The 17,112-nt window shown below is 41.3% G+C and overlaps 1 protein-coding gene across 1 annotated transcript; it reads left to right on the top strand.

Moving 5' to 3' along the window:
* Window positions 1–16,364: 16,364 nt before the first annotated feature.
* Window positions 16,365–16,805, top strand: LOC121460461 (60S ribosomal protein L31). The gene has a single exon (XM_041670884.1). It carries the CDS (start codon window positions 16,379–16,381, stop codon window positions 16,754–16,756), a length of 378 nt encoding a protein of 125 aa, XP_041526818.1. The 5' UTR covers window positions 16,365–16,378; the 3' UTR covers window positions 16,757–16,805.
* The last annotated feature ends 307 nt before the right edge of the window (window positions 16,806–17,112 follow it).

Genomic DNA, 17,112 nt, shown 5'->3' with positions numbered 1-17,112 from the left:
TCTAATATTCTATGTAGCACAGCTAGGTGCGCTTACCGGGAAGATTCTAGCCTACGTCCATCCTGGGTCGGAGCTTCATCGCGTGTGTCTGCCCAGGAGCGGGCATGGCGTCTCTTCTGAGGCGTCTGCTCCCGAGAGGAGAGCTGTCGAGTCTGAGCTCACTTCCTCTTCCTCTCAGCATTCTGTTCTGTTTACTCCACCCACCTACGTTCTAAGCTATGAGGCCAAGCAGTTTGTTTATTAACCAATGAAATTAACAGATTGATATATGACATTCCCACATCAGCCCAGCTGGTTTGTGATCTTGCTTTGGTCCAGTATTTCCTCACTATGTTTCCTTTTAGAATGGGAATGTATATTCTGTGCCATTATTTGTTGGAAGTATGTGATCTGCTTTTTTATTTTGATTTTATGGGAAGATTGCAGTTAAGAGATTGCCATGAGTCTCAGAAGAGACTTTGAGCTTTGGACTTTTAAACAGGGCTGAGAATGTTATAGTCCATGGGGACTTTTAAAGTTGGACTGAATGTATATTTACATTATGATGTGGCTACAAGCTTGTGGGGGCCAGGGAGTGGGAGGTGGTGGTTTGAATGAGAATGACCTCCATAGATGCATAGGGAGTGGAGCTATTAGGAGGCGTAGATTTGTTGGAGGGAGTGTGTCACTGGGCAAGGGCTTTTAGGTTTCAAATGCTCAAGCCAGGCTCCGTCTCTCTCTTTTCCTTCATGTTGCATCCAGATATTGAACTCATGGCTCTTTCTCCAGCACTATCTGCCTGTGTACAGTCATGCTTTGCACCATGATGACAATGGATTAAGCCTCTAAACTATATGTCAGTCCCAATTTAATATTTTTCCTATATAAGAGTTGCTGTGGCCATGGTGTCTCTTCACAGCAATAGAAACCCTAACTAAGACACTCTAATCAAAATCCCACCCACATTCTCTACTTTGTCTTGTTTCTCATTCTTCCTCTGACAGTGATAAGAACCTAGAGACACCAGATAAATGACTCTGGTTGGTCTTTTAGTTTTTAATACTTCACTCTGCCCTGCCAGCAACAGATTTAAAGGGCCTCCTTGAGTTTGGAGTTCTCTGAATGGCCAGCCCATAGGTACCTGTTCTGCTCTGAGGAAAAAACCAAGCTTACTCCTGATAGGTGTTCTAGCTTCCTTCTGCTGTGACGACAAAAACACTCTGACAACTCAGAGGAGGAAAAGGTTGATTTCAGCTTATAAGTTATAGTTTGTGGTTGGGGGAAGTCAGGTCAGGAACTTGAAGCAGAAACCGTGGAGGCCCGCTGCTGCTGGCTCACTCCCAGTCCCATTCTTAGTTAGCTTTCTCTTGTTTTAGATTTTATTTATTTTTATTTTATGCATATAAGTATCTTGCCTGCATATGTGACTGTGTACTATGTGTATGCCTAGTGGTTTCAGAGGTCAGAAGAGGGTGTTGGGTCCTTTAGAGCTGGGGTTACAGATGGTTGTGAGCTACTGTGCATGTACTGGAATTTGTACCTGGATCCTCTGCAAGGACAAATGCTCTTATAACTGCTAGGTCATCTTCCTAGACTTTTGCTAGGTTTCTTATGTACTGGAGGACCACCTGTTCAGGAAGTGGTACCACTTTGAAGCTGACTGGGCTCTCCTGTATCTATTAAGGCAATCAAGATAATCTCCCATAGCTGGGTATGGCGACATGTGCCCTTAATTCTTGCACTTAGGAGATAGAGGCAGGCATATTTCTGGGTGTTCAAGGCCAGCATGGTCTACATGGCAAGCTCCAGGAAAGCTAGAACTACATAGAGACACACATACTCTCTTTCTTTCAAGAACAAAAACCAAAACCAAAGATAGTCCACTACAGACATGCCCATAACTTATTTTATCTAGGTAATTCCTCAGTTGAGACTCTCTTCCTGATTGATGCTAGTCTCTGTTACCTTCATAGTTAAGGCTAAAACAAAAGGTATTGGGAAATGGGTCTTGCAAAGAAAGTAAGGGGTGAGAAGGAGGCATAGCAGGGTTGTAACTCTAGTTCCAAGGGATCTATTTGTAACACCCTTTTCTGGCCTTCACGGCCAGCAGACACACACATGGTGCAGAGATGCACACAAAATCAAAACACACGTACGCAAAGTAGAAAACAAAAATTGAAAATTAAAAAAGATAAAAGTAGCAGGCAGTGGTGACACACGCCTTTAATCCCAGGAGACAGAGGTAGGCAAATCTCTGTGAGTTTGAGACCAGCCTGGTTTACAGAGCAAGTTCCAGGACAGGTTCTAAAACTAAGAGAAACCCTCTCCTGAAAAACCAAAAGAGAGAGAGAGAGACAGACAGACAGACAGAGAGAGACTGAGAGAGAGAAGTATGTAGTTGGACTTTTTCGTCAGGACTATGGGCTCCCCAATAATGACACAGAGAAATTATTATTAATTATGAAAGCTCAGCTGGTACTTAGGATTAGGCTTATTTCTAACTAGCTCTTATAACTTAAATTAACCTATATATTTTAATCTATGTTCTTTTACGTGGCTCGGTTACCTATATACTCTGTACTGCCTATGCTGCTTCCTCTGCATGTCCTGGTGTCTCCTCCCTACTTCTTCTTCCCAGCATTCTCTGTGCCTGGAAATCCTGCCTAGCTGGTGGCCATTAAACTCTTTATTAAACCAATCAGAGTGGCACATCTTCACAATGTACAAAAAGATTACCCCACAACAGAAGTAGATATGCCAGCGGTCTATTTAAGATGGCAGTGTGTATGGAAAATGAAATGAGTTTTACGTTTCAACATGTGTCAGAGACACAATGTGCAGAAATATTTTTGATGTTTCGTGACTTCCTTTTCCTTATTTTCATTAATCTATGTCTTAGACGATTAGAGTACCAAACCTCTTCCCCATAGCAACTTCATTTGGAGATAGGGTCTTTGAAAAGATGATTAAGATGATTCATCTCGGAAGGTTTCCAATCCAGGATGCCTGGTGTTCTAATGAGAAAAGGAAGAGGCTCCAGGGTGCATGTGTGTAGAGAAGAGACATGCCAGAGTGTGGGGCTTTCAGTGAGGTGGAGACCTCAAGGGAAGACTCTTCAATCAGAACCCAAAGTGCCCTGTTCTTTATTATCAGCTAAAACTATGGTGCAAGCTGCACATGCCTTAAGGCATTGCTGTCCACCACTTTAATCTTTTAAACCTATGCTCATTAACCTGAGCTAAGCAACCCCAAATGTGTCTATTATCTTTGTTTCTTAAATCATGTCTTTAAACTGAGCATGCTCAGGGATGGAACTACCCCCGCTATGAGTATGCACGGTCTCGCTAATAAACCTCTATAGTTTTTACTTCTTTTTTTTTCTTGCTTTGTAAAACTCCTATTAACTCCTAGCTGCTACAGGAATAACTCTGCACTCCTCATGTTCTAGCGATGCTTAGTTTGCTTCTGTCCTTGCCTACATGCTTGACCATTGTGTTGGGTTACAAGGAAGTAGTGAGAAGATGACCTTTAGGGACAGGCGCCTTCAAAAGAAGCCAAAACCAGCCAGGACCTTGGTTTTCGAGTCTGGGTCCACTGAACTGCAAGAAAACAACTATTGCTGTTGTTTAAGCCAATGGTACATGGTGTTTTCTTCTAACAGGAATTTCTTGTAATAGGAAATTACGATCCTCACCCTGGATTGCATGGAAACAAACTGCTTGTTCCCTGTAGCAAGAGACACATCCAAATCAAAGCAAGGACTACCTGCCAAAGGCAGGAGGGACTATAGCTTTCCGTGGTCTCTCTAGGTCTCCAGCTTGGACCTCTGTCTTTGTTAGACACCTGGATTTCCTGGTCCCTAACTTCTAGCAAGGTTTGCTTTTTGAGATTATAAGGAGGCAGCATTGCTGGTAAATGTCCCTCTGTTTGCCGGTTCCTGGACCCAGATCACCTCTCCATGGATGGTGGAAGCACTGGTAATCTTTGGCTTATATTGCTGACCCTTCAATTGCCAACTTTCCTAATTAAGTATGTTCAAGAATCAGGTCTATGTAAACGTATCCTTTGTAAAGACACTTAGGTGTGTGCCTATCTCTCGGGTCACCTGTATCCACTCCTGTCCTGTAATGCCTTTATCCATGTCTCCCTTCAAAGCTCCTCTTGTGCTGCTCTTCCCTTTGCCCGTTGTTACATTCTTCCTTCTTTTTTATGTTTAACCAGACTCTAAAATCTTAACATTCAGATTACAAGTAAATAAATACTCTTTAAGTTACCTAGAAAACATACAGAAAGGAGATAATAAATTATTTCACATTTCAACTTATATTTACATCATGTATTATGCAAAGGATCATCAAGAATGAAAGGAACTGATGGATGAGCCAGGAGCCACTGAGTCTGACCACCGGTCGGGTGTCTGCACAAAGCGACAGATAAAAATGGAAGGTTTTTCCCACAGCAGCAGAACTCGCTATCACCGCCTGCTGTGTCCTCTCCAGTTGCAGTTGCATTTAATATAGAACAGCGATAGTCTCTGATTTTTCAGGATTCACATCAGGAAAACACTTCACATTCACCGTTATGTGTACCAAGAAGATAGAATATTGTCAAAGGAGGGAGAATAATGATCTGTTGCTAAAAATAGCATCCCATCCAAGAAAAAAAATGACTCAGCACAGGGTTGAGCAGATAAAGATGCATTAACTCAAAAATACTTGAATAAGAATAATACTACTGCATTAATATACTTGATTATCTTCTGTTCATTGTCATCAAACACCAGGTACCCCTGGGGTACTGGAGGAAGTGGTAGACAGTGTTAACTGTAGAGGAAAATACTTCCTCTCTTCAAAAGCTTCTATGGAAGGAAAAATTGAGAACAGGGATTCTGACAAGATATAATTGTTGAGAAATAATTTATTGTATAAACTCTTAATTTAGCTAAAAGAAATATGTCTTAGAAAATGAAAATCAAACCTATATATATGTATGTATGTATGCATATACATACATACATATATATATATATAATAGCAGGTGTTACTACTTATAAAGCAGTTAGTACCAGACAGTTCTCAGAGCTTATATTTACTCAGTTTTTTCACTGACTATCAGAAGCACTAATATCATTTTCATGTTAATGCTAAGGTGGTGTGGCTACAAAGAAGTCAGACAACTTGACCAAGGTCACTCAGTTGGTATTTAGGATGACTCAATTCTAGGCAGTGTGATTCAAGTCTGCGCTTCCTTTTAAAAACAAAAGTTTTGAAACACCATGGGCATTATTTCTCAGTATCTAAAACGGGGGGGGGGGGGGGGAAGCTTCAAACTGATTCAGCCAGCAGTTTGCAAGAATGAACCAAGCTCTTTTACATGTAACTGTGTTGACTTGAAAAGGCCTTTCGACCATCAGCAGGAGAGATAGTAAGGTGTGCATGTTGAGTTTTCTGGAAAGCAGAAACTGAGCGTTGTGTTTAAGAAGCACTATTGGGTGGTTGAGTCTTGCCTATTTCTCTCTCTCAAAACCAAGCCCTGATCCCCAGCTTAGTAGCTTGAAATTGACTCTCTCAGGAGAAGGAGAATTTAGAACCCTGTGATCAAGCTCCCTTAAGTTGGGTGTTTTCTTCTTCTTTTCCCCCACTACATAAGATTTACTTAACCCCTTCAAGACATACATGAGTGATCTCTAATAAACAGTACTTCAACCCGAGCCAGTCGTTGAGGCTGATCCTTCGAGATCAAAAGAAAAAAGAGGTCTTTTTATGAAGAGATAAAGACATGTTCATTCTTTCATTCTCAACCACTCCCTGCTATGAAGTGTCTTTGGACCCTCATCTGGGGAGAAGCTAGATTGGGCAGAGGAAGATCCTGAAGCAGGCTTGATTTTTTTTTAAAAAAAAAAACACTTTGTAGGTACCCCACAGGGTATTCTGGAGCAAGAGTAGCCTTAGGATTGTCCCAAGAAGGGTGAGCTGATAAGTCTGATGGCCGCCAGCAGTGGCAACCAGTGGAAGGGACAGTCGTCTATACACACCTGTCTGGCTGGGAATACCAGTCTCATTCAGAACTGGCTACTGCAGGCTATAAGGAAACTGTCGCCTCAGCAACTGGGGACATGTTTTCATTAAAGGGGTGTTTGCCTGGCACTTCTCATGGTCTGTCTCAAATAATCAAAAAGTCAATAAAATAGAATGCAAACGATCAACTTAGCCTCGCTGTTTTAGATGGCAGAAAGGAGAAAAACGATGCCCAAATGGTTTTGTATGAGTTGTAAAATGCCCTTCTTCAACCAAGGACATGGTAGTGACTGAGTCTGGTGACTGAAATGAATGCTGATTAATCCCACGGGAGGCAGGCAGGAAGGAACACAAGAGCCTGCAGGAGCAGACACCACCACTCCAGGGCTCTGGCTGGTTATTGATTTGTCTTGCTAGCAATTTAATAAGGATTACTACTTTTTTAGACTTAATTTTATCCCAGAAGAAAGAATTAGCTGTTGAAGTCACAATGTTAAGGCACTCTGAGGGAAACTGCACCATTTTTTAAAAAGGTAATGCCTGTGAGAACATCACATTCAACTGTAAAATGCCACTCAAGTTTGCTCTAGAAGTCCAAGGCTTGTTTTTTAACCTTTGAGTATCACCTATAAGGCAACATGCTTCAAGGAAAATTCTGAATTTGAACTCAGTTCTGAGACCATGTCCTAACTGTACAGAGACAAGTTTTGATTCAATTTAATTCATCAAGTATTTATTCATTCTGAGTATATGACAAACACTGTGCCAGGAACACATCTTGTTTTTAAGTAATGGGGATACAAGTATTCTTTGCTATATTTGAGAAACTCTGAGTTAAAGAATAATTGGCAAGATTGAAAATGAGTCATTGCTTCATTTTCAAAGCATGGAAAACCATATCCCTGTTCTAGAGACTTTAGTTGGATGCTAATCATTCCCATTTCCAGAACAGAAGCATTTTGAGGCAGTTAGGCTGAGTTTTGTTTCTCTTCTTTGATGGAGCCAGTGGTCTGGGAAACAGTGTTTGTCCAGAACACCTACATCTCATTGTGAAAATTGGATTTTGACTTTGGGAATATTAAAGCATGGACTGAATAAGATCAGAGTTCAGGTTTACAGTGAGCCTGTGATCTTGTCCAACCCCCAGGTTATTATATTATTCTCACAGCTTGTAAAGTTCAAGTTTCCTTTTAGAGAAGATCTTGCCTCCATGGCTTGCTCTTTCTTAATTCCATGGCTTACTGGGTAAGGTTCTGTTCTGGCATCTTTCTCCTTCGGTAGCTACATGATGACTCCTTGCTTCTGCCTAATCTCTCTATAAATCTCTGTTTGGATTTCCTGCCTGACTCTACTCGGCTAAGCCATTCAAAACAACTTTATTCTTCATTCAATAAAAGCAACACATATACAGAAGGACATCCCACATCATCTCCTATTTTCTGTCTTATACATGAGACCATGCCCAAAGTGGTATGGTGTCTTAAAGACTATTAACTGAAGGAGTTCCTACAGCAAAGACTTACCTCTACCAAGGCTGGGTGACTGCAAACTAAGCAGACTAAGCTTCTCTATCCTTTCATTTTATATTCTCTCTAGTGCTGGGTTTAAAGGCGTGTGACTATCTAGGACAGGGATTAAAGGTGTGAGTCACCACCACCTGGATTTGTTTCTGCATTGATCTTGTGTAGCCCAGGGTAGCCTTGAAGTCACAGAGGTCCATCTGACTCTGTCTCCCAAATCCTGGGATTAAGGATGTTTGTCACTATTGCCAGACCTCTAGTGGCTTTAGCTTTGCTTCTAGTCTTCAGGCAAGATTCATTCATCAAAATACAAATACAGCCCCACACTTCTCGTTCATGACTGTAATTTGCCTGCCTGAAAAGCTAATGTGCTGGCTGTTCCCTGATTGCCTTTCTTGTGAGCTCCTTTCTACAGTCTTTGGATAGGTTAGGTCCAAAGGTGACCATGGGGAATATAAAGAGTAGGCAGAGAGTGAGATAAGGGTATTTGCTCCCTGGCTTGCCCATCTGTGACTCTAGAGGCTGACATTTACTCTTGACCTAGGGTCACAGTTCTGTCACAGAACCTTCTCCATGAACCTCTTACTTGTTTTCACCCTGAGGTCCTTTGGAACCTTGAGATGCTGCTGCTATTCCTGCTACTAGTCTGGCAGAGCCTTGTGGTTTCACTGTATCCAGTTTAAACCCTTAGAAAAGGCCCCTGGTTTAAACTTCTCTCAAATGACTCCATGGGAAGGTGTCATTTATTTCTTGCCAAAGCAAGTATATTGATATTTTCAGGTTCTATCTAGAACTAGCTCCTATCTAAGCAGCAAACCAGGTTTCCGTGGGTAATTATGGGGTGAAATACTCTTGACATACTAAGATTGAAAATCTTTAGGTATCTTTTTTAAGGCAGGACTTTCAGAAGAAGTTGAGCCTGGTTCAATAAGAAACCTTCAAGCCTCGAAATGGATAGCTCCCCCTGGAATTCCACTGTTTTCAGTTTCTGCCTCTTGCTATTTTTAGCAGTGACTGCTTTTCTGTATTTACTTCTAGAATAAGGATTCATCTCTCATTTCTGTAAATCTCGATGAAGGGATAGTGTGGCTTATGAAACAGGGCTTCTCCTGTGCACTTGGCAGTACTTTGACCAGGCACCGGTGATGAAAGTATACACACATGCTGGAGGTCCTGAGGACAATGCATTTCTCTGAGGTCAAGTTTGACTATTCAAAATGTGAAATTTTAAGTCTAACGCATACACAGTAGCTGGTCTTGGTAGAGTATAAATATTTTTCATTATTTGTTCTCCTTTACAACGTTCAAATGAATTTTCTGCTTAGAAAATTGCAACATGTTTATGAGATAGTTCTGCATCGCCCCAAAGTCATTTGAAAAGCATGAAATGGAAAATTTTTGGAGAGTGTTTGATTGCATAGGCCAGGCTGGCCTTAAATGTGCAACTTTCCTGCCAAATCCTCTGAGTGCTAGGTTTCAGGCATGTACGTCTGTACCCGGCAAACATTCTTGCCATTGTCAGCCATCTTTCAGGAGCACATACATAATAGCTTAGTGGCTAAGAAGCAGAGGACTTCATCATTCAACCATTCAGGCTCAAATTTCACTTTTTGAAACTGTGCGTGTTAAGATGTGATGGCTATTATCCATTGTTAACTTGAGAGAATCTAGAATCCCCCAGCCTCTGGGCATGCTCATGAGAGATTATCTAAACTAGGTTAATTTAGTAAAGGAAACCCAGCCTGAATATGGGCAGTACTCTTTCCAGGGCTTGGATCCTGGACTCCTTCAGAAGGAAGAAGCCAGCTGAGCACAAGAATCATTGCATTCTGCTTCCTGACTGTGGATGCAGCGTGACCAGCTGCCTCAGGCTCTTGCTGCCAGATTTCTCCACCATGATGGACTCTGCCCTTGAACTATTAACTGAAACAAACTCCTCCTTTCTTAAATTTGGTTTGCATGGCATTTTATCACACAGCTAAGACATATCCCTTGTATCTTACAGAATGTCATGGGGGTAGAGGGCTAGGGATATGATTTGATTATAAAGCTCATGCTGCATAAGTATAAGGAAATATAAGTTTGGGTCCCCAGAACCCACATGACTGCAGGGTAGGTGTTGCAACCCGAGTATAATTACAGTGCATTGAAGATAGAGACTGGAGATCCACCAGGGTGGGCTGGGTAACCAGTCCAACCATAGTGGTGAGTGTGCATACAACACATGCATGTATATCACATGCACATACACATTTAAGATAAAGAAATCCAGGAGTAATTGTTCCTAAGTCTGTGCCAGCTGTATTTTCACTATAACTATAGATATACTGATAGAACAGTACATAAATTGATGAAATAAAATTACAAAAAAATTTATGATTAGAAAATATTTAAATGCTATGGGAAATTTTGATAATGAAGTTTCATTAAAAGTTACCCAATTTAATTATAATGAAGTATCTTAAGAGAATTAGGGGGTAGGGAACTCTGCGGATATCTGGAAGAATTCCGAATAAGATTCTAGTGATGGTAAATATTGTCAACTTGATAGGATAGAGAGGAACAGTGGAGATAAGACTCTAAGGAATAAGCTTTTATTTTTGCTTGTCTGCTTTCAGCTTTTGGCTGACAAGTTTATGTTTCTGATTTGTGAGTTCATTGACACTGTTGCCTCCACCTCTGTCACCATCCTCCGTCAACATCACAACCCAGCTTCTTCAGCCTTTGCTCTAGAAGGTCACTATTGCCGGAATGAAAGATCATGACCAAAGCAACTTGGAGAGGAAAGGGTTTATTCGGCCTATGCTTCCACATCACAATTCATCATCAAAGGAAGTCAGGGCAGGAATTCAAACAGGCAGGAACCTGGAGGCAGGAGCTGATGGAAATCCATGGAGGGGTGAAGCTTACTGCCTTGCTACCCATGGCTGGCTCAGCCTGCTCCCTTATAGAATCCAAAACCTCCAACCCACAAGATATTGGGTCCTCCCTCATCAATAACTAATTAATAAAATGCCTTACAGGCCCACCTATCGCCTGTAAGGGGCATTTTCTTGACTTTCCTTCTCTCAGATTACATTAGCTTGTGCCAAGTTGATATAAAACTATCCATCACAGCCTTCTAGTGTAGACTGAGGACCAGAGGTTCCCTGCTAATCCTCCAAGACTTCAGTACTATTGAGATCTGAGGCATCTAGCCTCATGGACCAAGTAGCCCCAAGTTTCCAGCCTCTCCAGGGTGAAGACCGCTACTGTTGGACACCAGAACAACAGTGGAAGTCGATTTAATAAACCCACTTTTAATACATATTCATTCCCTGGGTTCTGTTCCCTAGACTTTGACTAACACAGTTGTTCCATGTGTCTGTCGTTCCGTATTGTACAAGAAAGTTCCTGTTGGGAGAACTCATGGGTGGTAGGATGGGCATGGTTTATACTAGGAAGGCCAATGCAAGCTAAGTAAAATGCAGACCAGATTTCTCCATTAAAAAACTGACAGATAAGGCCAGGTGGTGGTGGTGCATGCTTTTAATCCCAGCACTCAGGGGTCAGAGGCAGGTTGATCTCTGTGAGTTTGAGGTCAGCCTGGTCCACAAGAGCTAGTTCTAGAATAGGCTCCAAAGTTACTGAGAAACCCTATCTCAAAAAACTAAAAAAAAAAAAAAAAGAAAAGGAAAAAAACCCTGATGGATGCATACTACAATGGCGTAGAATATACATTTTATCTAATTTAGACATGTGCTTGTTTTATAGTATCACTGAAAACTGATATTCTTGACTTCCTCCTCGATTTTAGCTCTCAAGTGTCTATTTAAGTAACATACTAATAAAGTAGAAATTTGTGTACATCTATTACACAAGAGCATGCGTTGGGCTTAAATAAAATGTTGAAATAATTTTTAAACTTTACGCTTAAGTGTCAACACCAAAGTAGGAGAGGGGCCATGTTGGGAAGATGCTGGTTGTAGAGGGAGTGGGGGAGGCATGATAGAGGAGACTATAGGATGAATGTGATCAACATTCCTTACACCATGTTCTTTGACATTTTTCAGTGAATAAAAATTTAAAAATGACTGAGAACCACTTAAATTCTTCACACAGACTCTATGAAGATCATATTTTTCTAGAATCTTCTTTCATGTTAAGAAATCCAAGCTTTTGCCAGACCTTCCCTTCTCCCTTTCCTCTCCCCTCTCCTCTTTCCCCAACCTCACCCCCACTCGTACCCCCACCCCCATGCTCACAACTTTTGCCCGGCAATCTTGTTTGCTTCCAATTTCCAGGAGGATCTATATATATTTTTCTTTGGGTTCACCTTGTTATTTGGCTTCTCTGGGCTTGTGAACTATAGGCTTAATGTCCTTGGTTTATGGCTAGAGTCCACAAATGAGTGAGTACATACGATATTCATCTTTTTGGGTCTGGGTTATCTCACTCAGGATAGTGTTTTCTATTTCCATCCATTTGCATGCAAAATTCAAGACGTCATTGTTTTTTACCACTGCGTAGTACTCTAATGCGTATATATTCTACACTTTCTTCATCCATTCTTCCATTGAGGGGCATCTAGGTTGTTTCCAGGTTCTGGTTATTACAAATAATGCTGCTATGAACATAGTTGAACAAATGCTTTTTTGGTATGATTGGGCATCTCTTGGGTATATTCCCAAGAGTGGTATTGCTGGATCCTGAGGTAGGTTGATTCCCAATTTCCTGAGAAACAGCCACACTGATTTCCAAAGTGGTTGCACAAGTTTACATTCCCACCAGCAATGGATGCATGTTTCCCTTACTCCACATCCTCTCCAGCAAAGGCTATCCATTGGTGTTTTTTATTTTAGCCATTCTCACAGGTGTAAGATGGTATCTCAAAGTTGTTTTGATTTGCATTTCCCTGACCGCTAAGGAAGTTGAACATGGGAGTGGGAGGGTGGAGATGGAGGATGGGCGGATATAGGAGCAGGGAAGAAGATACCTACATTAAGGCAATAATTTTAGGGTTGGCAAGAGACTTGGCTCTATCGGGGATCCCAGGTGTCCACGGGGATTTCCCCAGCTAGGTCCCTGGACAGCAGAGGAGAGGGTGCCTGAACTGGCCTTGCCCCACTGTCACACTGATGATTATCTAGAATATCACCATAGAATCTTCATCTGGCGATGGATGGAGATAGAGACAGAGACCCTCATCAGAGCAAGGGACTGAGCTCCCAAGGTCCAGTTGAAAGGCAGAAGGAGGGAGAAGACGAGCAAGGAAGTCAGGACCGTGAGGGTCTGGTCCACCAACTGAGGCAGTGTGCCTGTTCTAATGGGAGCTTACCAAATCCAGCTGGACCGGGTCTGAATGAGCATGTGATCCAACTGGACTCTCTGATTGTGGCTGACAATGGGGGCTGACTGAGAAGCCATTGATAAAGGCACTGGGACTTCTTTTTAAGGCATGTTCTGGCTTTTTGGGGCCCTAGTCTATATGGATGCACAGCTCCCTAGGCCTGGATGTAGCAGGGAGGGCCTTGGACTTCCCAAAGGGCAGGGTTCCCTGCCCTCTCTCAAGCAGGGAGGGAGAGGGAGGAGGGGGTGGGGGGAGCAGGAGGGGATTGGGAGGAGGGAAGGAAGTGTAAATATTTGAATGGAAAAATAAAATAAAAAACATTTTTAATGAAAAAAAAAAGAAATCTAAGTGTTTAGCTTGCATGCTTCAGTTATGGAGACTTAGATTACCAGCACAGAACAAAAGGGGTGTTACATTCATTTTGGCTTCCCTCAGCACAAGAGGTTTTCTCTTAGAAGAGTAGGTGATAAGGACCTGTATAATTTTCAGAGATTTTCTCCCAAGAGATATAATTATCAACCGTGCTTGTTATCATTATTCTGAATTCTGAGTTAAAATCCTGGAACAGAAGCTGACAGAACACTATTGTGCATATAAATATTTATAACCATCACCTATGTTTTCTCAGAAGCAGCCCTAAAATGTGAACTCTGGTTAATCATTTCAGACTGATATTTGGGAGAGGGCTCTACTTACAATAGTTTTGATTTCTCTTCAGGAGATCCTTATTTTGAATTTCTTTTATTTTTAATTTATGTTGATTCTTCTTTTTTTCTAAGGGATTTTCTCTCTTATTGGTTATTTTACTTGATTTTCCTTGTTCCAGTAGATGCAATAGAAACTGCTTGATTTTGCTCACTGATACCTACAAAGAAAAGGATTTTGGTTTACTTCACTCTTGTGGGACTTTTAAAATGAGACAAGAAAGTTGAAAATTTCCCATTTCTAAAACAAATACAACTTTAGTGCAATTATTCTAATTCTAGCTTTCTTAACATCAAAATGACATATGGCTTGCTAAACTTAAAGGATCATGTTGTATAAAATAAACCCTTTCAAATCTATCTTATTATCTGAATCATGGAGCCAAACACTAAAAGCTAAATGTTATAAATAAAATAGATGGAGAATATAACCAGTCTACTCTTCCCCTGGTAAGTTGTCATGGTGATATCAATTATGTGAGCTAAATAAATGGAGATGATCCTGTCTCATATTGTTACAACAAATATGTAATGAAATGTTGCTTTTAAAAATGTAAAAACATCTGTATTTTCCAGAAATTATCTAATTAACCTACTTGAACGAAGTTGCATGTTTTTCGGTATGTGTATGTGCAATTTGTTTTAGATTGTATAAAAAATAAAGACTAAAAAAGAATTTAAAAGGTTTATGAAGGAAATTTATATCCATACTTTTTCAGAATAAATTAAATGAAATATTTTGTCAGTTAATACTTCTACAAAGGGTCAGGTTTTGTTTGTTTGATTTTGTTTTTTGTTTTGTTTTTCTGTTATTAAAGAAGTTTAAACTCCTGCTGTCTGAAATGCTTAATCCCAGGGTATACAAAGGCAAGTTGCCAGACAGAAGATTTTTAAAAGACAGCTTTGTTGGGCTGTGGCTGTAGCTTGGTTGGTAGAGGGCTTGCCTTGCATGTTCAAAGCCCTAGGTTTGACACCTAGCTCCACATTTAATGGGGCATGATGGTGGATTCCTATGAACCTGGTAGGCATATATGAAGTTCAAGGTCACCTCCCTTAACGTAGTGAGTTAAAGGCGAGGCTATGTGAGACCTTGTCCCCAATCAAAACCACAACTTCAGCTTTGTTGATGTACAATCAACTTACCCTAGTTTAACCATTTAACACGTTGGACTCATTTTTTAAAATATTCACAAAGCATGTACAACAGTCAGTTTTAGAACATTTTCTCACCTCAAGAGGGAACCACACAGTTTTTAGCGGTCACCATCTTATTTTCATGTCTGTCCCACTGTTTCTCCTAATTATTCATCTGCCTTCTGTTCCAATAGTCTCCATATTTTCACTCTTCATATGCACACTATCACTTAGTGATATTTTTCTTTCTTGTATGATGGTTTCCTTGTAGGATGATTCTTTCCTAAGCTTAACTTCGTTCTAGCTTATATCAACATTTCATTCCTCTTCACAGTCAAATAATAAACCACATATGGGTATATTAAATTTTCTGTTGCCTTGATAAAATACTTCCACTTAAGGAAGCACCTTAGGGAAGAAAGGATTGGGAAGGTTTATTTTGGCGTATAGTTCCAGGGGCCAGTTCATCATGGAGAGAAATTGCAGGTGGTGGGGCTTCGGGGAGACATTTGGTCTCCCTAGTCAGGAAGCGGAGGGAGATGAGTGCTTGTATTCAGCTCCTTTCCTCCTTTGTGTTCAGTCTGGGGCCCCATCACCAAGGTGACCTAGAGAAGGGTGGATTTATTTGGGTGTCCCGTTCCATAGGAATAAAAATCTGCCACGGTGGGGGCAGATTGGCAGCAAGCAGCAGGCATGGTGGCTGGAGCCCGTCAGAGCCTATTGAGGGTACCCTCTTTCAAACCCCCATGCTTCCTGCTCCCCACTTCCTATTTAATCTCATGAAGATAATACCCCCAGGCCTGTCGAGAGGCTAACCACACCCTCCCAGATGTGCCCAGAGGCTTGTCCACTGGGCGATTGTAGATCCTGTCAATCTGGCAGTCAACACAAACCATCACAACCAATAAACCATGTTCTATTTTTCCTTCCTTTCACTCTCCGTCCCTGCCTCCTCCTGCCCCTCTCTCCCTTCCTCCCTCCTTCCGCTCTTTCCTCCCTCCCTCCCTCCCTCCCTCCCTCCCTCCCTCCCTTCCTTATTAGGTCAGACCTGAAAGTACTCCATAGTGCTTTCAGCCAACTTTCAGTCACTGAAAATGTACAAGGCTGGGAAGTGGTATCTCAGTACTGGGAAGTGGTATCTCAGTACTGGGAAGTGGTATCTCAGTACTGGGAAGTGGTATCTCAGTACTGGGAAGTGGTATCTCAGTACTGGGAAGCTGGCACTTTAACAAGCTATCTGCATGCTTTGGCATCATGAAATTATCATCTTGAGGCAGAAAAGAAGAACAGGAAAACTTTGGAGGCATGGGAAGGGAATTTCTTACTCCAGAGTCTGTAGCATCACTTGATTTTTAGCTGAGGATCAGGTATTCCAGCACATTCCATGAAGTATTCCAGTATTCTAGCTGGAAGTATTGGTCAGTATAGAGAACTGCTTGCCTTTGAGCCCGACCTGAATCCAGTCCCTAGAACGCATATCTCATGGTGGAAAGAGAGAACAATTCTCTCAGGTTGTCCTTTGATCTCTGCATATACACACGTGTAACTACACACACATATACACACACATGCAACAACACAAGTACACACACACACGAGAGATACACATAATCATTTACTGTAAAGTGTTTTGACACAGAGAAAAATTCCTTCTATAAGATATTTTTATATGCTTTCCAGCTTGGGCCCGGCAGAATGGCTCCCGCAAAGAAGGGTGGCGAGAAGAAGAAGGGCCGTTCTGCCATCAACGAGGTGGTGACCCGAGAATACACCATCAACATTCACAAGCGCATCCATGGTGTGGGCTTTAAGAAGCGTGCTCCTAGGGCACTTAAAGAAATCCGGAAATTTGCCATGAAGGAGATGGGGACTCCAGATGTGCGGATTGATACCAGGCTCAATAAAGCCGTCTGGGCCAAAGGAATAAGGAATGTTCCATATCGTATCCGGGTACGTTTGTCCAGAAAACGTAATGAGGACGAGGACTCACCAAACAAACTCTACACATTGGTAACTTACGTGCCTGTTACCACATTCAAAAATCTACAGACAGTCAATGTGGATGAGAACTAACCTACTGAATCTCAAATAAAGTTGGAGAACAGCCAAAAAAAAAAAAAAAGATATTTTTACATTTGTTATAAAATTATTTTCAATTAGGAATGTTAAAGTAGCAATAAACCAGGCTTAGACCTTGAATATGGCCTTGCTTCTCTCCCAGCTATTTCCTGGAAAACTTAGAAACAAAATTATTAACCTGTGTTTACAATGAAAATATCCTAACTTTCTGTACCCCCATATTCTAGGGTTTACTTTATAAGCTTTAATCCCCTATATTGTGCCCAGGAACCATCTCATGATCTCAATTGATTTCCTTAGCAACCTCTGAAGGTAATTTCAGAACCCATAAAAATCATATATATATATTG

The sequence above is a fragment of the Microtus oregoni genome, unplaced genomic scaffold, assembly GCF_018167655.1.
Source record: "Microtus oregoni isolate MIOR12 unplaced genomic scaffold, Mior012 000020F_ref0000438, whole genome shotgun sequence".
Taxonomy (NCBI): Eukaryota; Metazoa; Chordata; class Mammalia; order Rodentia; family Cricetidae; genus Microtus; species Microtus oregoni.
This window is presented reverse-complemented; position numbering and strand designations above follow the sequence as displayed.